General features: G+C 37.2%; 1 protein-coding gene across 13 annotated transcripts in view; it reads right to left on the reverse strand.

Annotated features, from left to right (window-relative positions):
• Positions 1-25566, reverse strand: part of CEP83 (centrosomal protein 83) — a 182239-nt gene that overhangs the window by 92659 nt on the left and 64014 nt on the right. For 12 of the 13 annotated variants that reach the window (XR_010148376.1, XR_010148377.1, XR_010148375.1 and 9 more), the window contains 2 exons: positions 7830-8081; positions 4922-5053 (listed from right to left, as the gene is read on the reverse strand). Coding sequence is in view for 10 of the 13 variants with exons in the window: in XM_054664609.2 (XP_054520584.2) it covers positions 4922-5053; positions 7830-8081 (384 nt within the window). In the remaining 3 variants the exon portion in view is untranslated. The remainder of the gene's footprint in view (positions 1-4921; positions 5054-7829; positions 8082-25566) is intronic. The other variant, XM_063786954.1, reaches the window with a different exon arrangement.

Raw genomic sequence — 25566 nt, forward strand, 5'->3', positions numbered from 1 at the left:
GGGACAAAGAAGGTATTCTAGGTAGAAGGAACAGCATACAAAATGTTATTATATGTATAACATCACATGGTCTGCTCTTAAAACAAGCTAAGCATTACATGTAGAGCAACGGAAGATGTGAAATCTGTGGAGGAATGGCAGGGAATAAACCTTATATACCATACAAAAGGGTTGTTTTTCAGGTTAGCTGTTGAAGGTGGCACAATTAACTAATGCAAATCTGTTGGCTTAAGAAACTGAAGGTAAATAAATCAATTAAGAGGCAAGAAATGAATAAACGGAGGGGGGAAGGAAGAATCAATTGAATCTGGTGACAAAATAGTGTAATGTGTATAGACTGTGTCTGTGTGCGCATGTGCACAAGTATTAGGTAGGGGATTGGGGGCAGGAACAAGTATAAATCATATAAATTCATTTTCCATAGCCCTTCTCTTTGGTAAGGAGCTTCTAAAATTAGATATAGTCATATAATAAGGATTTAATCAATACAAACACAAAGGTTAGATTAACCCATTTTCTGATACATTATCCAAATATATAAAAGTATGGAATCAGAGTAGGAAACTACAAATACATACACGTCAAATACAGAAAATGTGAGATGGCAGAAACAGGAAAATAAAAGACAATTTACTTAAGAGTCCAATAAAACCCCATAAATACTGGAGTTGGGAGTCAGACACAAATCAAAAAGAGGTCCTAGAGCCAAAGAGGGCAAGGATAAGAAATAGAAGTGTCTTATTGGAAGATATTCCATCAACAAAAGGTCCTGAAAATGTTTCAAGGAATAGTTTCATGCAAAATCCTCATCCAAAGGAAATAAACAGAAAAGTGAGTACTGCCTTATGTACTGGTAACTACAATAAGACATCCCTCCAAATTAACTCGTAGATTTTTAAATGACCGTACATAAAATGGCGACCTTGTGCTGACATCAGTTTTGCATTTTTATTTATTTATTTTCTGAGACAGAGTCTCGCTCTGTCACCCAGGCTGGAGTACAGTGGCTTAATCTCAGTTTACTGCAACCTCTGTCTCCTGGGTTCAAGCAAATTCTCTGCCTCAGCCTCCTGAGTAGCTAGGATTACAGGCATGCACCACCACACCTGGCTAAATTTTGTATTTTTAGTAGAGATGGGGTTTCACCATCTTGGCCAGGCTGGTCTTGAACTCCTGACCTCGTGATCCATCCGCCTCGGCCTTCCAAAGTGCTGGGATTACGGGCGTTAAGCCACCACATCTGGCCTGTGGTTTTAATTTCCTTTTGGAAGTTATTTTCTATAAAAGCAAGTTTTATAAAATGATGTTTACAGACAGCAGCTGATAATTTGTTTTAATACTTAAACTTTCTGTAGATTGGATTTTACTACATTATAATTTCATGGACAGATAGAATTTAAATTATAAATACTTTAAAATTTTGAAGAAATACGATTACAAAGAAAATCCAATCACTATGACAAATGTAATTATAACCTGCTATTATATACTAACTGTAAAAGGTTAAGAATGACACAGCATTTCATTAACAAACATACTATAGCTGCATGAGGTGGAAAATTAGAGCCATCTTATTTCATAGGAAGTTGATTCATCTCATGGTAACTTCAAGATCTACAAAAACTTATTTCTTATTCATTTCACCCTGAAATTTACTGAAATGAGACATTTTTAACTAAACTACAATTATTGAAACTGAAAGAACACCGAATAGGAAGTCAAGCAACAAGTGAGGTCTGTCTTCAGGCCTACTTTTGCTGTTAAACCAGTGGTATATGCTCAAGCAATTTACCTGTCCTCTCTGCATTCAAATGTACTCATTTATGGATCTTAAGTTTTTCTTTATTGCCTTATTTCTATTATCCTAACATCACTGATGCATCACTTATATGAACACTGTTAATTTCCTAAAAATATACTAAAAGGAATTTTACTTAAAATAACGTATGAAAATTTATTACCCAGTAATGACAAATAATAGCACTTTTCTATGAGTAATCTGAACCAAATTCCAAATGTTACAGTAAAGTTTCTTTCTGCCCCTATATCCTTGGTTCTTAATCTTCTTTGTGATCAAGTCCCAAATCCTAGGAAAATTAGGGATTTTTTTTAAAAATAAAATGCTCATGTTAAAATGTTGCATAAAATTTCAAGCAATTCATGGTCTCCTGAAGCTCCACTGGACCAAGTCACCCTGTTCTTCACAGAATGTTTGCCATATAGATTCTGGCCTTTATGTTGTGAATTTGCTTTATGTTTTGACACAATGGAAGTATTCAGATATTACTAACAAAACTTTAATAAATGTCAAAACTGGCAAAACTGGGCATTTTACAGGGGGTCAGTATCTGTTAAAGTACACATACTCACAGAAAGACACACAAGAGCACAGCATAAATAAGCAAGAAATGGAAATATAATTGACAATATGTATTACCTAAGAAGCTCTGGATACAGATTCCAAAGAGATGGTACTTAAATCTTGATCTTTTTCAAAGTTCTGAGATGTAATTACCCAATTAATTTAGGTAAATAAGGACAACTCTGTTGGGTGGCTTTCTTAAAACTACCTTTTATTGGCATTCTGAAAATGAAAAACCTTATGAGGGAACTAGAAGAATTTACCTCACTGAATGTGAAATCTCTTTAAGGTCATCATTTTCAGGCCATCTTTGGTAATACCTTTTAATCCAAGACACTGATACTCACACTGACATAACTTTGTTCTAAAATCTGACAAACATTTATGAATTTGAGTAACTAAGACAAACACACCCCAGGTGTTCCTTTGCACTGCAAACAACCATTTGCTAGAATTGCAAAATGTTGATGAAAACTTCAAGTTGCAAAGAAAACTGTGGCAGTCATGTTTGAAATATTATTTTAAAATCTACCCTTCCAATGGAATCTTTACATACAAGACTTCAAATGAAACTTGGTTTGTTTAAAGTTGAAGGATGGTATTTAATACTCCATTTATATGCAAAATAATGCAAGTGTGCCTTTAAAAAGACAGGCAACTCTTAGCAATGTGTATTAATAAACAAGCACAGAGAAATAAATACTATACTAGATTGCTGTTCTTTCTTCAGCGGAGTAGGAGAAATCACCTAGGCTCTAACTCTAAAAGGAAAGAGCAATAGGGAAGAGTATGTATACGGAAAAAAAGAAGAAAAATCAGGGTCAGCACACAGGTGAGCTAGGGAGCTCAGGTAAAATGTACTGCATGAAAAGTATTATACTTGGTGACCCCCCAAGAGAGAAGCCACAGCAGAAGCCAGCATATCCCATGTCCTATTGTGACATCTGTGGTTCCAATTATTCCAGCAGTGTAGTCTGGCTACTCAGGTCAAGAACAATGTGCTGCAAATACTAGGTACTCAATATTATTTCACAAAATTGAAAATAATTTATACTGGAATTGGAAGAAAAGCATGGAAACTCCCCATATCCTGAATTTACTTGTGTTTTATATCTATTTTTTTGTATACTCTATAGTTATAAGCTTTCAATGTGTATCTGTTGAATATATAATCTACTTAGTTAATCAGGAGGCAATCAAATTATTTCCTAGTAGTTCTTACACACTCTTAGTAGGCTGGAAGGGTTCTTACAGATATAAGGAAATTGGATCCTAATGATATTAGGTAACTTGCCTTAGGTTACACATAGTTATTGAGACAGTGAGACACAGACTAGTCAATGGACTAAAAATTCTGTATTCTTTATGTTACAATATTTTCTTATTTAAGGATATCACCAGTGCTAATATCATCTGTATTCTTTATGTTACAATATTTTCTTATTTAAGGATATCACCAGTGCTAATATCATCACTGCTATTATCATTTTCATCATCAGCTACATTTAATTTTTGCCACAACTCTGTAAGGTAGGTATTAGTCCCATTTCATAGACAAAGGCACTTAAGTTTCAGAGAGACAGTGAACTGCCCAAGGTCACACAGCTTTTTTTAGTAATGAAAAAATCAGAACTTGAATCCAGTCTGTTAAGGAGAATATAAATGTAGATCATGCTGCTACTACTAATTTATTCATTGAAGAAATATTTGAGTACCTACTATGTGCCGGCACCATTCTAGAAGATGGAAAAGCAGTAGTGATGAAAACAATGTCCCTGCTCTCTTGGAGCTTACACTGGGTTGAGGGGAAGGTGGTGGGAAAGAAAAGGAGAGACCAAAAAATAAAAACCAAATAACTATATCAGATAGTATTAAGAGCTATGAAGCAGGTAAGGAAGACAGAGAGAAAGACAGAGGAAGAAGGAAGATGCTGTTTTACAATGTGAAGACAAGGAAAGCCTCCCTGGTTAGGCAACATCTAGGTGGTGAGGAAGCAAGTTATGTGGATATGTGAGGGAAGACTGAGCCAAACTCAGACAAGTGCAGAAACCCTAAGCAAGATGTGAGTTTGCTCAAAGAGTGAGAAGGCCAAAGGGAGCAAAGTGAACAGGAGGAAAAATACATGGTCATGGCTGTGAAAAGACTGCAGGATCCAGATCATACAGAGCTCTGAATGGGTAGAAAGCAGAAAGACCAGTTAGCAACCTAGCACAGAAATGGAGCCTAGAAAAATCATGGCTTGGACTGGAATAGTCACAGTGGATGTCATAAGAATTGATCAGATTCTGCATGTATTTGGAAGGTAGAATGAAAGGATTAAAAATATTTCAATACAGAGAACTAAACACAAAATTTGTCACTGTACAGTATCAAGCATTCTAAAGAATGAAATAGAGGCATAAGATAACATACTCTACTGATCAATGTATTTATTTCTTAGAAGGCAGAATGATATAATAAAACATTTCAGTATAAAGAAATCAATTATTAAAAATAAAATTTATCCTTATATACTAACAAACATTCTAAAGAATGAAACAGAAACATAAAACAACTTACTTTACTGGACAATGTATTTATTTCTCGTTCAGCTTTATGCAATTTATTAATTAAAAAGGTATTTTGTTCACTGCTTGATTGTAGCTCTTTTTCCAAGCGTTCTGCCCGTAAATTAGCTGATTGTTTTTCAGCCTTTCATTCAAACAAAATAGTTTAAAATTCATCATTTTTCAAGTATTTCAAAATCAAATAAGCACTATTTAAAATACATTTATAATTATACTAAAATTATTCAAAACCTCAACTTAACATATACCAATGTAACAAAAATTTTCTCAAACTAATTGGTAGAATTCAAACGAAAGATAGTGTTCCAGGAAATATGCAACAAAGGTATCTAGACAAACAACATATGAATGACCATCAACAAAATAAAGTTTATGTACTTCTCTCATGACAGAAAGTACCTAAGGCATTCATTTGATGTCTATTTACTCTTAACACTGACTTATTTCAAACATTTTGGAAGTTTCCAGTCTACAACAGATAAGAAAAAGCATATTAGAAACTAGAAGACAGGGCTCATTGATAGTAACAAGTAAAAATTGAAAATCTAAAATCAATGATTTTAAAAAAAGAAACAGGGAAAGATATGATTTCAAAATCCTCAGCTCATCTGCAGACTTTTTAAGTACAAGCAAAGAGGCTCTTGATCTCATGACACAATTAAGATTGTTAATGAAGTCTGTAGGTTGTCAAAAAAGTTTCTGGATGGTAATATCGATAGTACTCTTTCATGAGGGGAGGGAAACTAAAATCTTTTTTGAAAAAACATGTCTATTCAACATAATATATATACATACACATACACACACACACACACACACACACACACACACACACACACACACATATATATATATATATTTTTTTTTTGAGACAAGGTCTTGCTCTGTCTCCCAGGCTGCAGTGCAATGGCACGATCTTGGCTCACCACAACCTCCGCCTCCCAAGCTCAAACAATTCTCCTGCCTCAGCCTCCCGAGTAGGTAGGACTTCAGGTGCACACCATGGCACCTGGCTAATTTTTGTACTTTTTGTAGAGACAGGGTTTCACCCATGTTGTTCAGGCTCATCTCAAACTCCTGAGCTCAGGTGATCCAGCTACCTCAGCCTCCCAAACTGCTGGGATTACAGGCATAAGCGACCACACCCGACCTCAACATAATTAAAATGAAGACATTTTGGCATTTAAAGGATAAATTTCAGTTCTATAACATCTCATTTCATACATATAGATGCTGTTCGACTTATGATGGGGTTACATCCTGATAAACCCATCACAAATTGAAAATACCTAAGTCCATAACTTAGACTAGCCTAACTTAAGCATCCTCAACACACGTGCATTAGCCTACAGTTGGAAAAAATCATTTGGCGACACAGTACTCTGTAAAGAGGTTATTTACCCTCATGACCACATGACTGACTGGGAACTGTGGCTCAGTGCAGCTACCCAGCATTAAGAGTATCACACCACATATCAGTAACCCAGGAAAAGATCAAAATTCAAAGTACATAAATGCATATATGGCTTTCACACCATCGGACAGTCAAAAAATCGTAAGTCAAACCACCTTAAGTTGGGGAACATCTAGCTTAAATGTGGTAAGGACTACATTCGACAAACAATTAGGGAAAAAAACTATTTTCTTCATATATGAAATAATACTCTCTGGGCACAATGATAGCCAAGAAAGTTAAAGAAGAAAGAAATGCTTGCTGTCATACGCTTATTTTCATTTCATCTGACAAATAATAAAATTAAATATAGGCTCTTCTGAAAATGTCACAAATAAATCTTTCGTCATCATTCAACTTGCCCTGAAAATAATCACTCTAAAGGACCTCAATGGAAAGTTTCACATCAGGACTGTATGCTATATTCAACTGCAATCATCTCACTTATTCTGTCACTGTGTAAAATACATTAAGGATGGAAGGATGGCAACATAAACAGTCTCACAATGAACTGCTTCATGTTTAAGGTACAATGATACTGACAACTTTTAATTCAGAAAACCAGTAAATACTGACAGAGCGTCATGTAACAAAATAAAAAGTAACTTCTACTCTTCAAAACATACCATTGTACTCCAGTACCACTGGCTGGGGAAAAAAAAATCACCATCTTGGATTTGGATATTGATTTTAACTACAAATTAAATGCCCGCTAATGTCCCCCCCACCCAAATCATTTTATAACTATTCCAAAGGAAAAAGAAACACTTTGAACTGTACAAAATAAATAAAAACAATTAAACAGGTATGTTTGCTACAAGTTAGGCACTAAGAACTAAGAAGAATAAGTGTATCTGAATAAAATGGAAACCAAGAATTTTCATAAGGCAATACCCGTAGGAGTACCAGTCAGGTCTGCCAACACTTATCTTTCTCTAATGAACCCAGGGAAATAATTCTGTAAAGGCATGTATACCTTTACAGTTGGATTTTACTACTCTGGCAAGAAGCTGTCATAAGATACATCAGTATGGTATTTCTGTTCAAACAGGATTTGTGACTTTAAGACCTCAAATCCCAGTGTAAGGAATGTACTATCTTGAAAGAAATTATTCTTTCTGGTTTGAGATGACTTTACTCTCAGAAACTCAAATACATATATTTTTATTTTGCATATTCTATTATGTGGCATTTTAAGAGTTAAGACACTTCAGATAGGTGACTTGACTCACAAAGAATAAATATCCCTTTGTAAATGTGGTAGCATACGTATTGCTTATGAATCAATAGCTTTCTTCTTTACTAAAAGAATAAATACTCTTGGGATTACACAAATGCATCAGCATTAGCTTGGAGGGCATACATTTATGCTCTAAAAATCAAAGGCTTGTCAACTGCACTTTAAAAAAGTATGCCATACTCTACTGGGAAGTAATTAGAATCTTACCTCCAGGGATCTGACTGTAGCCTGCATCTCAGCCAACTGCCGCACCTGTATTCTTTGGGCATTTTCCACCTGAGCCTCAGAATTCTCCTTTTCAGCCTTTAATTCCGCTACTTCAGCCTCTAAACCTTTTAATTTTTGACACAAATAGACTTTTTCTCGAGCAAGTTGTTCCACTCGTTTGCTGTCTTTTGTGAGATCAACATTAAGCAGCTGGTTACGTAGTTCTTCTTTATCTTCCTCCAGTCTTGCAATCTAATAATAATTTTAAAGAAAGCATACAAGGTTAAATTATTAAATTTTCAGTCATGAACATGCTTTACAAGTCAGTAAAATTTAAAAATGCATAAAATCAAAGCTCAGGTGCTGAAACAAAGTACAAAGGAAAAAATTTTAAGTATCACCATCTTTTTGTTCTTAGTGGGACTCAAATGTGAGGTCAAGGACTGTGTCCTGTTTTCCCTGTATCTCCACGTGGTGTCTAGAACAGGGCTTAATCAGTTGCTGACTAAAATTTAAAATTATAATACTATAAGTACTAAAAATACATCAAGTATTTTAAAATTCATCATAACATTATAGGGGTTCATGACCAAAACTCTGACTACTCCAAAGCTTTTCCTCACATGACTGTAATTCTTGAGCTAGTCTATACTAATAAAATTATCTATGTCAGGGCAACTTAATTCACACAAAAACTGCCTGTCTGTGTACATAAAAGCAAATGTGATTGATGAGAGTTTTTAAATGATAGCTGAGAGTTTATTAAAGTCCTAATTGTAATGATGGCCTAGTTCTTAGTTCTTAGATTCAAGAAGAATTGAAAAATCATTACTCCAGGGCAGGTGTTAAAGTCACTGGGGAACTTGCAGAGCAGAGACACCAGTGGTCTTGTCATTCATGCCAATTATCACTGCTGGACTTCATGGGCCTCCAAATCAGTGGGTTTCAAACTGTTTCCTAACCTCTGAGGCATTTCAGAAGCTCCTCACCTCTGGAGACCAGGGGCAAGCAATCAGGGTCTAGAACTCATTTTTTCCCTTTCCTGATCTCCCCAACTATCTATCCCCTACCACCACCCCCACCAAATTTCTGGCATTAACCATACGCTTCTATTTTTAGTCTCTTTTTGGGGTTTCTTCAAATGATTCAACTTAAGTAAATGATTCAGCTGGGTTTTTTGTTTGTTAAGAAGAAGTTGAAAACCACTGCTCAAAACAGGACAAGAGGTTGTTTGTAGCCAGGATGAACATCAAAGACTCACTGTAAGCTCCCCTGCCCTGCAAAAAAAAAAAAAAAAAAAAAAAAAAAAAAAAACCACCTAAAGAAATGCTCCAAAACCTTAGGCAAAAGTGGTCCAAGAAACAACTGTTTGATCACAGACTATCAATGAATCTAAAAAGTTTAAGACCTCCACCCCAGGGCAGGATCTGTTCTCCACACCTGTAAAATGGGAAACTGAATTAGATGCACTCTAACAACCTTTTTAGTTTTAACACATAGTGATTCCAGTTTGTTTTTGGACATGCTGAATTTAAATGCCAATGAGAAATATAGGTAGAGCTATCCAGCAGACAAATATTATTTTCCAGAGAATAAAATTTATCCTTGAAGGCAGCTGTGGCATTTAGAGTTAAGTCCTCAAAAGCCCAACTAATTAGTATTTCTCTCCTATTTTTCCTCCCACGCTTTACAAATAACTATTACTTCCTGGTTTGGTCCCGGATTACTTTTTTATCCACTGTATTCTGTCCTCAGTTTAAATGAAGAACTTGGGCTAGCTGATCTTTAAGATACTGTTTACCTTTTACATGAGGTAACCTGATATGGTTTTAATGTGCTATATTAGAGGTGTGATGGCTCATCTAAGGTCAGGAGTCAATGTGTAACTCAAGTTCAGACAATGGTGCCCTTTACTGAGTACTTACTATGGATCAAATACTGAGCTAAGTGCTCTACATGTAAAATCAACATTAACAATAATTTCTCTTGTAGTCCCCATTTTACACATAGGGTCACACAGTTCACAATGTTCTTGACCTGCATACTTCCCATATTATTGCTTTCTTTCCACGTTTTGGGAGGCATCTGTGTGATAGCTGAAGTGATAGTTGAAGCTATGAGACTGGATGACAGCTAGCTGATGACTGAAAATTAGATTCCATGTTTATAACTCCTAAACCAGACATATCAAATCATTCTTAGAAAACTGCCATCTAATTTTGCTATTCATTTATTTATTCAGGCAACAAATATTTACTGAGTACTTACTAAGTACCCAAAACTGTTTTAGGTAGTAAGGATACAACCCAGCAGATAAGCAAACACAAAACCTCTGCTGATGCAGAGCTTATTACATTCAATCACTGCCATAACACCACTTGTGTCCCAGACATTTGGCACAGATCTTGGATACAGCCTCAGCTCTTTCTTTTTCCGCCATTCTCAATCAGACTTACATGTCATCTTCCTTGATGTCCTCAATTTCTTGTGCTCTCAATCTTTCCTCTAAATTTCCAAAGGGCTTTGTTTAAATTTCTCTTTTATGAACTTTATTTAAATCTGCCTGTATTGCAGCTACCTCTACATTTACTCTATTCTATTCTAAATACAAACTTACTTGACAGATAAGACAATGTGTTAACTAATATTACTTTTTAAAAAGTTATTGAAGTAAAGGAAACTAAACAGAAACAATAGGGACTAGGAATAGTGACTGATTTCCTTTTCAAAAAATGATAGCACTTCAATTCCCCAAGGCACACAAGAGGGAAAGGTAGTGTTACCTAATTACTCCATCCTTCTTTGTTGTTATTACCTTTATGATATAACATAGGGATATGGGTAAGAGAAAAGGCTCTGGAATCAAACTGCCTAGGTTTCTTTTTTCTTTTGGTATTTTAAAGATATTGCTTTACTGTCTTCTGGCTTTTATTACTTGTAAAAATAAGTCTGTCGTCATTATCTGTTCCTCTGTATAAGATGTCTTTTCTTTCTTCAGTTACTTCTTTTAAAATTAAACTTTTTCAGATAATGGTAGGTTCACAAGGAATTATTATAAGGATTAATATAGCGGGATCCTGTATATCCTTTAATGAAGATTCCCCTATTGGTAACATTCCTCTTCCCTTTTTGGGGAAGACATTATGTAGAATTGGTACTGATTCTTCTTTAAACACCTGGTAAAATTCTCTAGTTAACTATTCATTTTGGGAGTTTTAAAATTACAGATTGAATTTCCCTAACAGTAATAGGTCTATACAAACTGCCAATTTCACATTAAATGAGTTGTGGTGGTTTGTGCCTTTTAAGAAGTTGATCCATTTCATCTGCATTGTCAAATTTATTAGAGTAGAGTTGTTCAAAGGATTATCTGATTTCCCTTCTAATGTCTGCAAGGTCATGAGTGATACTCTTTCATTCCTGAGATAGATAAAATTTGTATCTTCCATCTTTTTTGTTAGTTTTGCTAAAAGTTGGTCAATTTTATTGTCTTTTCAAAGAACCAGCTCTTTGTTTCACTGATTTTCTCTATTATTTTTGTTTTCAATTTCTGCTATGTTTATTATTTCCCTCCTTCTGCTTGCTTTACTTTTATTTTGATACTCTTTTTCTAGGTTCTTGAGGTGGGAGCTTACATTACTGACTTGTTCCCTCATTTCTAATGCATGTATTTAGTGCTATAAATGTTTCTTGGCACTGCTTTAGCTGTGTCCTAAAATTTTTGATATGCTGCATTTTCATTTTCATCCAATGTATTTTTTGAAATGTAATCTCATTGAAATGTTTTTCTTTGAAATTTCCACCTTGACCCATAAATTTTTTTTAAGTATGTCATTTCATTTCCAAGTGTTTGAAGATTTCCCTGTTATTTTCTGTTATTAATTTCTAGTTTGATTCTATTGTGGTCAGAAAACTCACTCATTATGATTTCAAGTTGTATAAGTTTGTTGAGGTTTATTTCATAGCCCAGGATATGGTCTATCTTGTATATGTTCAGTGAGCATTTATATACATTCAGCGAATACTTCAAAAGAACATGTCTGGGTGTTCTCCTTGGGTAGCATGTTTTGTAAATGTTATTTAGGTTCTGATGGTTGATGGTGTTATTATGTTCTTATTTATCCTTGCTGATTTTTAATTGTTCTATCACTTGTTGAGAGAGGGGTATGAAGTCACCAACTATAATTATAGATTTGTCTATTTCACCTTTTAGTTCTTTCAATTTTTGCTTCAAACATTTTGCACCTCTGGTGCACAAACATTTAGTATTCCTGTGTCTTCTTGCTGGGTTGACCTCTTTTGTCACTATATAATCTCTTTCTATATAAATCTGGTATTTTTCTTTGTCATTTTCCATTGCCCTGAAGTCTGTTCTATCTGATATTAATACTGATGCTCCTGCTTTTAATTAATGATTCCATGATATAGCTTTGTATATCCTTTTATTTACAAACTGCCTATACTGTTATACTTGGAGTTTCTTATAGACATCATACAGTTACCCCTTGACTTATGATGCAATTACATCCCAATAAACTCATGAAAAGTGAAAAATGCAGTTTATGCCGGCAACACAGCATATGGACCCTGACTTATGATGGTTCAAGTTACAATTTTTCAACTTTACAATGGTATAAAATGACATGCATTCAGTAGAAACCATATGTCATAAGGAGCACCCTGACTTACAATGGAGTTACATCCCAATAAACCCATTGTTAAGTTGAAAAATCATCCAAGTTCAAACATTGTAATCTGGGGACTGTCAGTACAGTTAGGTCATTTTTAAAAATCTACACTGTAAATATCTGTATTTTAATTCATGTATTCAGACCATTTACATTTATTATGATTGATACGTTAAGCCATTTTGGTCTGTTTCTTCTCTGTTTTTAGTTTCTCTGTTTTCTTTTTCTTGCCTGTTACATGAACATATTTCAGGATTCCATTTTATCTATAATGTTTTAAATGTATCTCCTTGTATAGCTTTCTTAGTGGTTGTTCTAGTTATTATATTTATGTAACTTATCATGGTCTACTGAATTCATTTTGTCAGTTTGAGTGATATGTAGAAACTTCACCTCCTTTTATGTCCCTTTGCCCTTGCTCATTTATAATATAATTACCTAAAATATTTTGTCTATATATTTAGAACCACATCAGAGTTAAAATTTTTACTTCAACCACCAAACAAAATTTAGAAAATTCATGAAGCAAAAGGAAGTCTATTACATATACCCACAGTTCTGTTTACCATGTACATTTATCCTTCCTAATACTTTGAGATTCCTTCTTTTTACTGTTTTCTTCCGTTTAGACAAACTTCTCTTTTGGATAGGTCTACTGGCAAAAAGTTCTCTTCATTTTCCTTCATTTGAGAATGTCTTGATTTCCCCTACATTCCTGAAGGATATTTTTGCTGGATACAGAATTATGAGTTGACAGTCCTTATCTTTCAGCACTTGATAATGTGCCACTTCCTTCTGGCCTCTGATTTCTGATGAGAAATGAGCTAGTTTTCTAATTATTTTCCCCAATGGGTAAGATATAATTTCTTGGGCTGCTTTCAAGATTTTCCTATAGTTTTTTTTTAAACCTATGGTATCTCTTGCTGTGAATGTGTTCAGCTTCTTGAAGCTACATGTTTGTGCCTTTACCAAACTTGGAAAGTTTTCAGTCATTATTTCTTCCATTACCTTTTCACCCTGCCCTCTTTTCTCCTTTCAGGGACAGAAATCTTAGATCTTTTGTTATAGTCCTACAGGATACTGAGAATCTCTGTTTATTTGCTTTTTAAGTCTATTTTCTCTAGTCTGTTCAGATTGGGTAATTTCTAATGTTCTACCTTTAAGCTCAGTAGTTTTTTCCTCTATCCCTTCCATTCTGCAGTTGAGCCTGGCAACTCAGGCTTTCTTAGTCACTCTTTCAGTTCTAAAATTTCCAATTTTCTTCTCTTTATTCTCTGTTTCTTTGCTAAGTCTTTTGGTTTTTGTTTGTTTGTTTGTTTGTTTGTTTCAACCACGTTTATAATTCCTCATTGAATCATTCTTACCATGGCTGCTTTGAAATGTTTGTCAAATAATTCTAACACCTCTGCATCTCAGTGTTGGCATCTATTAGTGTGTTTTACATTCAGTTTCAGACCTTCCTAGTTCGTGGTGTGACAAGCAATTTTCAATGGAAACTTGGACATTTGGGGGATTAAGTTATGAGACTCCAGATCTTAAACAAAGTTTGTATTAGCTGGCTTTTTGTGATATTGCTATGGTAGGGGATGGGTGGTGTTGCCACCTCATTACTACCACGAGGAGGTAGTAGTCCTGATTCTCCACTCTACTTCTGTTGATACCCAAGGTGGGAGGGCTTCTCATGATACCCATAATGAACAGGGGTGGGAGTTCTGGTTCCCCATTAGGCCTCAACTGACACCTCCCTGGATGGGAAGCGTAGGAGTAATTTATTATTGCTCCTCATGTTACCTCCATCAATACCACAGGGCCAGATGTGGCCTCCATTGACAACATGCAGCTGGGTAGTGGTTAAAGTCCTGACCCTGTACTAGGCCTCCTCTGACATGACCCAAGCAGGATGAGGGCAGGGTACCTCATTACTGCCAGTTGAGAGTGGATGTCCAAGCTCCTCATACTGTCTCTAGTGACAGCATGGCAGAGGATGGGAGCCCTTGTTATTACCCATGTGAAGATGTCTTTGTCTGGTTTTGGTATTAGGATAATGCTGGCCTTGTAGAATGAGTTAGGAGGCATTTCCTCTGATTCTGTCTTCTGGAAGAGATTATAGAGAATTAACATAAATTCTCCCTTAAATGTCTGATAGAGTTCACCAATGAACCCACCTGGGCTGCCCAGTCATTTCTGATTGGATGTCAGACATTGTGAATTTAATGTTTTTTTCAGAGCTGGATTCTTTGTTTTCCTTTACTTATTTCTGAATCTTCATTCTGGAATGCAGCTAAGATATAGTAATGAGCCACATAATGAACTTTCAGTCAACAACAGTCCACATACATATGACAGGGGTCCCATGAGTATAATATTGTATTTTTACTGTTTAAACCTTTCCTATGTTTAGATATGTTTAGGTACACAAATATTAACCATTATGTTACAATGCCTACAGTATTCAGTACAGTGATATGCTTTACAGGTTTGTAGCCTAGGAGTAATAGGCTGTACCATATAGGATAGGTATGTAGTATACTGTGCCACCTAGGTGGATATATGTATAGTCCATGATGTTTGCACATGACAAAATCGCCTAATGACACATTTCTCAGAACATATCCCTGTCATTAAGCTACACGTTACTGTACTTAGAAACAGTCTGATCTTTTCAAATCTTACTTTTATTCTTGTTAACCAGAACCAGAATAGCCTTTAGTCTATGGCTAATTTGGCCCTGCTACTGAGGCAAAATCCTTCTGAGATTTCTACTCAAAGTACTATGCATTAAGAGTATCTTTCCACTCTGTCTAACGGAAAAATAAATTTTCCCAGTCCCATGTGAACTCTAGAGACGTCCCACCTAAATAATTTTCTTTCTCTGGCCTTGTATAGTTTCCTCCACACATGCGCTGATCAATACTGCAAAGTTACCCTCTGCAGAACTCTGGAGCTCTGCAATACTCTGCTTTTCAAATTCTAGTTTCCTTGGCCTCTCAAATTCTGAACTCCAACTCCTCAGCTCAAAGATCATGTAGCTCAATTTAGGTTTTTTATCTCTGCACAGTGGCCTGGAAACTCTCCAGAACCTAAGATGGGGCAATCATAGAGCTCTTATCATTTGTTTTCCTTCCCTCAGATCTGCCCTGTGCTGCCTATTTTCCAATGTCTGAAAACTGTGGTTTCCTATTTTTGTCCCAGTTTTCAATAAACGCCTTAAAGTAAATTCCATCCCTATTCCATCCTAGCCAGAAGCAGAAATCCCCAGACTACTTAGATTTGAATCCTGACCATATACTAGTTGTGCAACCTTGGGCCAGTCTCTCAGTGTTTTTATCTTCTCATTTATAAAATGAAGATGATTATCTAACTCCTAGCATTGTTGAGATGATTTTTAAAAAGTATATATAAAGATACTGGTACAAAAACAGACACACAGCCAAATGGAACAGAATACAGTAACCAGAAATAAAGCTGCATATCTACAACAATCTGATGCTCAACAAAGTTGACAAAAACAAACAATGGGGAAAGGACTCCCTATTTAATAACTGGTGTTGGGAAAACTGGCTAGCCATATGCAAAGGAATGAAACTGGATCTCTACTTTTAACCACACCCAAAAGATAACTCAAGATAAATTAGGAAATACCATTCTGGATATTAGCCTTGGCAAAAAATTTATGACTAAATTTATGACCCTCTAAAGCAAGGGTCCCCAAACCCTAGGCCATGGACCATTACCAGTCCATGGCCTGTCAGGAATGGGGCCACACAGCAGGAAGTAAGCAACAGGTGAGCGACCATTACTGCCTGAGCTCTACCTCCTGTCAGATCAGTGGGAGCATTAGATTCTCATAGTGGTGTCAACCCTATTGCGAATTGCACATCTGAGGGATCTAGGTTGCATGCTCCTTATGAGAATTTAATGCCCTAATGCCTGATGATCTAAGGTGGAACAATTTCATCCTGAAACCATTCCTCCAAGAGCCTTGGTTCATGGAGTAATTGTCTTCCACAAAACCAGTCCCCAGTGTCAAATGGCACCAGGGACTTTGGGGACCACTGCTCTAAAGCAATTGCAACAAAGACAAAAAGTGATAACTGGGACCTAATTAAACTAATGAGCTTTGGTTTGGCAAAAGAAACTATCAACAGAGTAAACAGACAACCCACAGAATGGGAGAAAATACCTGCAAACTATGCATCTGACAAAGTTCTAATATCTAGAATCTATAAGGAATTTACATAACTCAACAAGGAAAAAACAACCCCATAATAAAGTAGGCAAAGTACATAAACAGACACTTCTCAAAAGAAGACATATAAGCAGCCAACAAACATGAAAAAAATGCTTAACATCACTAATCATCAGAGAAATGCAAATTAAAAAACACAATGAGATACCATCTCACACCAGTCAGAATAGCTATTACTAAAAGGAAAAAAAAAAAAACAGATGCTAGCAAGGCTGCAGAAAAAAGGGAACATTATACACTATTGATGGCTACGTAAATTAGTTCAGCCACTGTGGAAAACAGTCTGGAGATTTCTCAAATAACTAAAAATAGAACTACCATTCCAGCAATCCCATTACTGGGTATATACTGAAAGGAGAGTAAATCATTCTATTAAATTGACACACACACTCATATGTTCATCACAGCACTATTCACAATAGCAAAAACATGGAATCAACCTAGGTTCCCATCAATGGTGAATTGGATAAAGAAAATATGGTACATATACACCACGGAATACTATACAGCCATAAAAATGAATGAAATCGTGTCCTTTGCAGCAACACAGATACAGCTGGAGACTATCATCCAAAGCAAATTAACAAAGGAACAGAAAACCAAATACCAATACCACATGTTCTCACTTGTAAGTGGGAGCTAAACACTGACTACATATGGACATAAAGATGGGAACAATAGAACTGGGGACTACCAGAGAGGGGAGAGGATGAGGGGGAAAGGGCTCAAAAACTTCCTAATAGGTACTATGCTCAGTATCTAGGTGACGGAATCTTTATTACCCCAAAGTTCTGCCTCAGCATCATGCAATACACCTGTGTAACAAATATACACATGTACCCCCTGAATCTAAAATAAAACTTGAAATTATTTTTTAAAAAAAGAAAAGTTAAGTAGAATAAAGTATTATAAGTAGTGAAAAGAGAAAATAATTTGGAAACTTTTTTTTACACTGACTTTAATTTGTGCTTTTGATGAAAATACATTTCACTTTTTACATTTTGAATACAATTGCATTTTAATTCTATGTGTTATTATTAATGGAAAACAAACATGTAAAAAGCTTCTTTACAAGAGTATAGTGATTTTGCTAAATTGAAAAAAAATGTGGCTGGGTGCAGTGGTTCATGCCTGTAATCCCAGTACTTTGGGAGGCTGAGGTAGGTAGATCACTTGAGGTCAGGAGTTCAAGATCAGCCTAGCCCACATGACGAAACCCCACCTCTACTAAAAATACAAAAATTAGCTGGGTGTGGTGATGCACACCTATACTCCCAGCTATTCAGGAGGCTGAGGCAGGAGAATTGCTTAAACCCAGGAGGCAGAGGTTGCAGTGAGCCAAGATCGCGCCACTGCACTCCAGCCTGGGGAACAGAGTAAGACTTTGTCTTAAAAAAGAAAGAAAGAAAATGCCATGAAATAAATATGTAATAATCTTTAAACTATATATAAAGTGTTTCACTGAATAAATTAAAGGTAAATGGGTCTCCTGTCTCTATTTCTTTCTTTCACTTCTTCAACTTCTGTAAATTCTGATTTACAAATCTGAAATCAACTTAAAAGTATCTGTATATTTATTATGTTAATTGGTACCATGATAATAACTGTGAGGTATGAATGATACTAATACCATTAATTAAGTATCTACTATGTGTCAGGCATTATGGTAAGTATTTTGCACATTAAGTTTTAAGTTCCCAGATCTTAGTTTTTAAATTATTACATTAACTTTTTATATTACTTAAGAAAACAATAGGAGAGGGGTGGTCCAAGATGGCCAACTAGGAACAGCTCCGGTCTGCAGCTCCCAGTGTGATGGACGCAGAAGATGGGTGATTTCTGCATTTCCAACTGAGGTACCTGGTTCATCTCACTGGGACTGGTGGACAGTGAGTGCAGCCCACAGAGGGTGAGCTGAAGCAGGGTGGGGCATCACCTCACCCGGGAAGTGCAAGGGGTCAGGGTATTTCCCTTTCCTGGCCAAGGGAAGCTGTAACAGACTACCTGGAAAAACAGGACACTCCTGCCCAAAAACTGCATTTTCCCAAGGTCTTAGCAACCAGCAAACAAGGAGATTCTCTCCCATGCCTGGCTCGGTGGGTACCACGTGCATGGAGCCTTGCTCACTGCTAGCACAGCAGTCTGAGATCAAACTGCGAGGCGGCACCCTGGCAGGGGGATGGGTGTCCCCCATTGCTGAGGCTTGAGTAGGTAAACAAAACGGCCAGGAAGCTCGAACTGGGCGGAGCCCACCGCAGCTCAACAGGACCTACTGCCTCTAGAGACCACCTCTGTGGGCGGGGCATAGCTGAACAAAAGGCAGCAGACAACTTCCGCAAACTTAAACATCCCTGTCTGACAGCTCTGAAGAGAGCAGTGGTTCTCCCAGCACAGCATTTGAGCTCTGAGAATGGACAGACTGCCTCCTCAAGTGGGTCCCTGGCACCCGTGTAGCATAACTGGGAGACACCTCTCAGTAGGGGCCAACAGACACCTCATATAGGCAGCTGACCCTCTGGGACGAAGCCTCCAGAGGAAGGATCAGGCAACAACATTTGCTGTTCTGTGGCCTCTGCTGGTGATACCCAGGCAAACAGGGTCTGGAGTGGAACTCCCGCAAACTCCAACAGACCTGCAGCTGAGGGAACTGACTGTTAGGAGGAAAACTAACAAACAGAAAGAAATAGCAGCAGCATCAACAAAAAGGTCACCTACACCAAAACCCCATCTTTAGGTCAACAACATCAAAGACCAAAGGTAGATAAAACCAAAAAGATGGGGAGAAACCAGAGCAGAAAAGCTGAAAACTCTAAAAATCAAAGCGCCTCTTCTCCTCCAAAGGATGGCAGCTCCTCGCCAGCAATGGAATAAAGCTGGACAGTGAATGACTCTGACAAGTTGACAGAAGTAGGCTTCAGAAGGTCAGTAATAACAAACTTCTCCAAGCTAAGGGAGGATGTTCGAACCCATCGCAAGGAAGCTAAGAACCTTGAAAAAAGATTAGATGAATGGCTAACTAGAATAAACAGTGTTGAGAAGACCTTCAATGACCTGATGGAGTGCAAACCATGGCACGAGAACTTCGTGATGCATGCAGAAGCTTCAATAGCTGATTCAATCAAGTGGAAGAAAGGGCATCAGTGATTGAAGATCAAATTAATGAAATAAACCGAGAAGACAAAGTTAGAGAAAAAAGAGTAAAAAGAAACGAACAAAGCCTCTAAGAAATATGGGACTATGTGAAAAGACCAAATCTACGTCTGACTGGTGTATCTGAAAGTGACAAGGAGAATGGAACCAAGCAGGAAAACATTCTTCAGGATATTATCCAGAAGAACTTCCCCAACTTAGCAAGGCAGGCCAACATTCAAATTCAGGAAATACAGAGAATGCCACAAAGATACTCCTCGAGAAGAGCAACTCCAAGACACATAATTGTCAGATGCACCAAGGTTGAAATGAAGGAAAAAGTGTTAAGGGCAGGCAGAGAGAAAGGTCGAGTTACCCACAAAGGGAAGCCCATCAAACTAACAGCAGATCTCTCGGCAGAAACCCTACAAGCCAGAAGAGAGAGGGGGCCAATATTCAACATTCTTATAGAAAAGAATTTTCCATCCAGAATTTCATATCCAGCCAAACTAAGCTTCGTAAGTGAAGGAGAAATAAAATCCTTTACAGACAAGCAAATGCTCAGAGATTTTTGTCACCACCAAGCCTCCCTTACAAGAGCTCCTGAAGGAAGCACTAAACATGGAAAGAAACAACCAGTATCAGCCACTGCAAAAACAGGCCAAATTGTAAAGACCATCGATGCTATGAAGACACTGCATCAATTAAAAGGCAAAATAACCAGCGAACATCGTAATGACAGGATCAAATTCACACACAACAATATTAACCTTAAATGTAAAGGAGCTAAATGCACCAATTAAAAGACACAGACTGGCAAACTGGATAAAGAGTCAAGACCCATCAGTGTGCTGTATTCAGGAGACCCATCTCACGTGCAAAGACGCACATAGGCTCAAAATAAACAGAAGGAGGAAGATCTACCAAGCAAAGGTAGATCAAGCAAAAAAAAAAAAGCAGGGGTTGAAATCCTAGTCTCTGATAAAACAAACTTTAAAACAAAGATCAAAGGAGACAAAGAAGGCCATGGTAAATGGATCAATGGTAAAGGGATCAACTCAACAAGAAGACCTAACTAACCTAAATACATATGCACCCAATATAGGAGCACCCAGATTCATAAAGTAAGTCCTTAGAGACCTACAAAGAGACTTAGACTCCCACACAATAATAATGGGAGACTTTAACACTCCACTGTCAATATTAGACAGATCAACGAGACAGAAGGTTAACAAAGATATACAGGACTTGAACTCAGCTCTGCAACAAGCAGACCTAATAGACAACTACAGAACTGTCCACCCCACATAAACAGAACATACATTCTTCTCAGCACCACATTGCACTTATTCTAAAATTGACCACATAATTGAACTAAAGCACTCCTCAGCAAATGCAAAAGAACAGAAATCACAACAAATTGTCTCTCAGACCACAGTGCAATAAAATTAGACCTCATGATTAACAAACTCACTCAAAACCACGCAACTACATGGAAACTGAACAACTTGCTCCTGAATGACTACTGGGTAAATAACGAAATGAAGGCAGAAATAAAGATGTTCTTTGAAACCAATGAGAAGAAGGACACAATGTACCAGAATCTCTGGGACACATTTACAGCAGTGTGTAGAGGGAAATTTATAGCACTAAATGCCCACAAGACAAAGCAGGAAAGATCTAAAATTGACACCCTAACATCACAATTAAAAGAACTAGAGAAGCAAGAGCAAACACATTCAAAAGCTAGCAGAAGACAAGAAATAACTAAGATCAGAGCAGAATTGAAAGAGATAGAGACACAAAGAACCCTTCAAAAAAATCAATGAATCCAGGAGCTGGTTTTTTTGAAAAGATCAACAAAATTGATAAACTGCTAGCAAGACTAATAAAGAATCAAATAGATACAATAAAAAATGATAAAGGGGATATCGCCACCGATCCCACAGAAATACAAACTACCATCAGAGAATACTATAGACAGCTCTATGCAAATAAACTGCAAAATCTAGGAGAAATGGATAAATTCCTGGACAAATACACCCTCCCAAGACTAAACCAGGAAGAAGTTGAATCTCTGAATAGACCAATAACAGGTTCTGAAATTGAGGCAATAATTAATAGCCTACCAACCAAAAAAAGTCCAGGACCAGATGGATTCACAGCTGAATTCTACCAGAGGTACAAAGAGGAACTGGTACCATTCCTTCTGAAACTATTCCAATCAATAGAAAAAGAGGGAATCCTCCCTAACTCATTTTATGAGGCCAGCATCATCCTGATACCAAAGCCTGGCAGAGACACAACAAAAAAGAGAATTTTAGACCAATATCCCCGATGAACATTGATGCGAAAATCCTCAATAAAATACTGGCAAACCGAATCCAGCAGCACATCAAAAAGCTTATCCACCATGATCAAGTGGGCTTCATCCCTGGGATGCAAGGCTGGTTCAACATATGCAAATCAATAAACATAATCCAGCATATAAACAGAACCAAAGACAAAAACCACATGATTATCTCAATAGATGCAGAAAAGACCTTTGACAAAATTCAACAGAACTTCATGCTAAAAGCTCTCAATAAACTAGGTATTGATGGAACGTATCTCAAAATAATAAAAGCTATTTATGACAAACCCACAGCCAATATCATACTGAATGGGCAAAAACTGGAAGCATTTCCTTTAAAAACCAGCACAAGACAAGGATGCCCTTTCTCACCACTCATATTCAACAGTGTTGGACATTCTGGCCAGGGCAACCAGACAAGAGAAAGAAATAAAGGGTATTCAATTAGGAAATGAGGAAGTCAAATTGTCCCTGTTTGCAGATGATATGATTGTATATTTAGAAAACTCCATCATCTCAGCCCCAAATCTCCTTAAGCTGATAAGCAACTTCAGCAAAGTCTCAGGATACAAAATCAATGGGCAAAAATCACAAGCATTCCTATACACCATTAACAGACAAACAGAGAGCCAAATCATGAGTGAACTCCCATTCATAATTGCTACAAAGAGAATAAAATACTTAAGAATCCAACTTACAAGGGATGTGAAGGACCTCTTCAAGGAGAACTACAAACCACTGCTCAACGAAATAAAAGAGGACACAAACAAATGGAAAAACATTCCATGCTTATGGATAGGAAGAATCAATATCGTGAAAATGGCCATACTGCCCAAGCTAATTTAGATTCAATGCCATCCCCATCAAGCTACCAATGACTTTCTTCACAGAATTGGAAAAAACTACTTTAAAGTTCATATGGAACCAAAAAAGAGCCCGCATTGCCAAGACAATCCTAAGCCAAAAGAACAAAGCTGGATGCATCACGCTACCTGACTTCTAACTATACTACAAGGCTACAGCAACTAAAACAGCTTTTGGTACTGGTACCAAAACAGAGATATAGACCAATGGAACAGAACAGAGGCCTCAGAAATAATACCACACATCTACAACCATCTGATATTTGATACACCTGATAAAAACAAGCAACGGGGAAAGGATTCCCTATTTAATAAATGGTGCTGGGAAAACTGGCTAGCCATATGTAGAAAGCTGAAACTGGATCCCTTCCTTACACCTTGTAAAAAAATTAATTCAAGATGGATTAAAGACTTAAATGTTAGACCTAAAACCATAAAAACCCTAGAAGAAAACCTAGGCAATACCATTCAGGACATAGGCATGGGCAAGGACTTCATGACTAAAACACCAAAAGCAATGGCAACAAAAGCCAAAATTGACAAATGGGATCTAATTTAACTAAAGAGCTTCTGCATGGCAAAAGAAATTACCATCAGAGCGAACACGCAACCTACAGAATGGAAGAAAATTTTTACAATCTACTCATCTGACAAAGGGCTAATATCCAGAATCTACAAAGAACTCAAAGTTACAAGAAAAAAACAAACAACTCCATCAAAAAGTGGGCAAAGGATATGAACAGACACTTCTCAAAAGAAGACATCTATGCAGACAACAGCCACATGTAAAAATGCTCATCATCACTGGTCATCAGAGAAATGCAAATCAAAACCACAATGAGATACCATCTCACGCCAGTTAGAATAGCAATCATTAAAAAGTCAGGAAACAACAGATGCTGGAGAGGATGTAGAGAAATAGGAATGCTGTACACTGTTGGTGGGAGTGTAAATTAGTTCAACCACTGTGGAAGACAGTGTAGCAATCCCTCAAGGATCTAGAACTAGAAATACCATTTGACCCAGCAATCCCATTATTGGGTACATACCCAAAGGATTATAAATTATGCTACTATAAAGACACATAACACACTGGGGCCTGTCAGGGGGTGGGGGCCTGGGGGAGGGATAGCATTAGGAGAAATACCTAATGTAAATGATGAGTTGATGGGTGCAGCAACCCGACATGGCACATGTATACCTATGTATCAAACCTACACGTTGTGCACATGTACCCTAGAACTTAAAGCATAATAAAAAAAAGATCAGACATATGAAAAAGTAACAAATTAAAAAAAAAAATCACTATTATGGTGAGTTTCCTCTTTTTCCCTTTTATGTACTATAATTTATTTTTCCTAAATTAATGATGGCATGTTTTATACAAAAATATTTTGTCATTCCTTACATGAAGAAAATATCACTTAAATTACTTACATACTTAAAGTTCATATTTTGGCTGGGTGTGGTGACTCGGGACGCCTGTAATCCCAACACTTTGGGAGGCCAAGGTGGGCAGATCATGAGGTCAGGAGATCAAGACCATCCTGTCTAACACAGTGAAACCCCATCTCTACTAAAAACACAAAAAAATTAGCCAGGCATGGTGGGTGCCTGTAGTCCCAGCTACTCGGGAGGCTGAGGCAGGAGAATGGCATGAACCCAGAAGGCAGAGCTTGCAGTGAGCCAAGATGGCGCCGCTGCGCTCCAGCCTGGAGGACAGAGTGAGATTCTGTCTCAAGAAAAAAAAAGAAAAAAAAAAAAGAAGAAATAAACCCCAGCATTTCCAGGGAACCAGGGGAGTTCTCTTTTTGCCATAGGAACTTTGGCTCCTCACCTGACACATAAAGCCAAGGAAGAGCACAGCCAGTTTGCGAAGCATGATGGAAGAAACTCAGTGACCTGTCATTATGTACTGTCACTTTGATGGTTTTTCACAGGATGTAGTGCTCCTCGTCCCTCTCTCCTGAGATCTCAATATTTTGTCTCCACTGAATTACCATTGATTATTTCACTCAGTCTACCATTATAATTACCTGCGCCTACAACTCTGTACTGTCATTACTATTTCCAGAAAATATGAGTCCTAATATAATAAAAACAAAATAGTCCCACTTTTGAATAATGACTATATATGCAACTTCAGCATTTCACCTGTATGAAGTCCCAGACTTAATATGTTCTTACAGTCACATGAAAAAGCATGACTTTTTTTTTTTTTTTTTTTTTTTGAGACAGAGCCTCATTCTGTCACCCAGGCTGGAGTGCAGTGGCACAATCTTGGCTCACTGCAACCTCCACCTCCCGGGTTCAAGCGATTCTCCTGCCTCAGCCTCCAGAGTAGCTGGGACTACAGGTGTGTGCCACCACACCAGGCTAATTTTTTGTATTTTTAGTAGAGACGGGGTTTCACTGTGTTAGCCAGGATGGTCTCGATCTCCTGACCCCGTGATCC

This window comes from Pan troglodytes, chromosome 10 (genome assembly GCF_028858775.2).
Source record: "Pan troglodytes isolate AG18354 chromosome 10, NHGRI_mPanTro3-v2.0_pri, whole genome shotgun sequence".
NCBI classification, from domain to species: Eukaryota; Metazoa; Chordata; class Mammalia; order Primates; family Hominidae; genus Pan; species Pan troglodytes.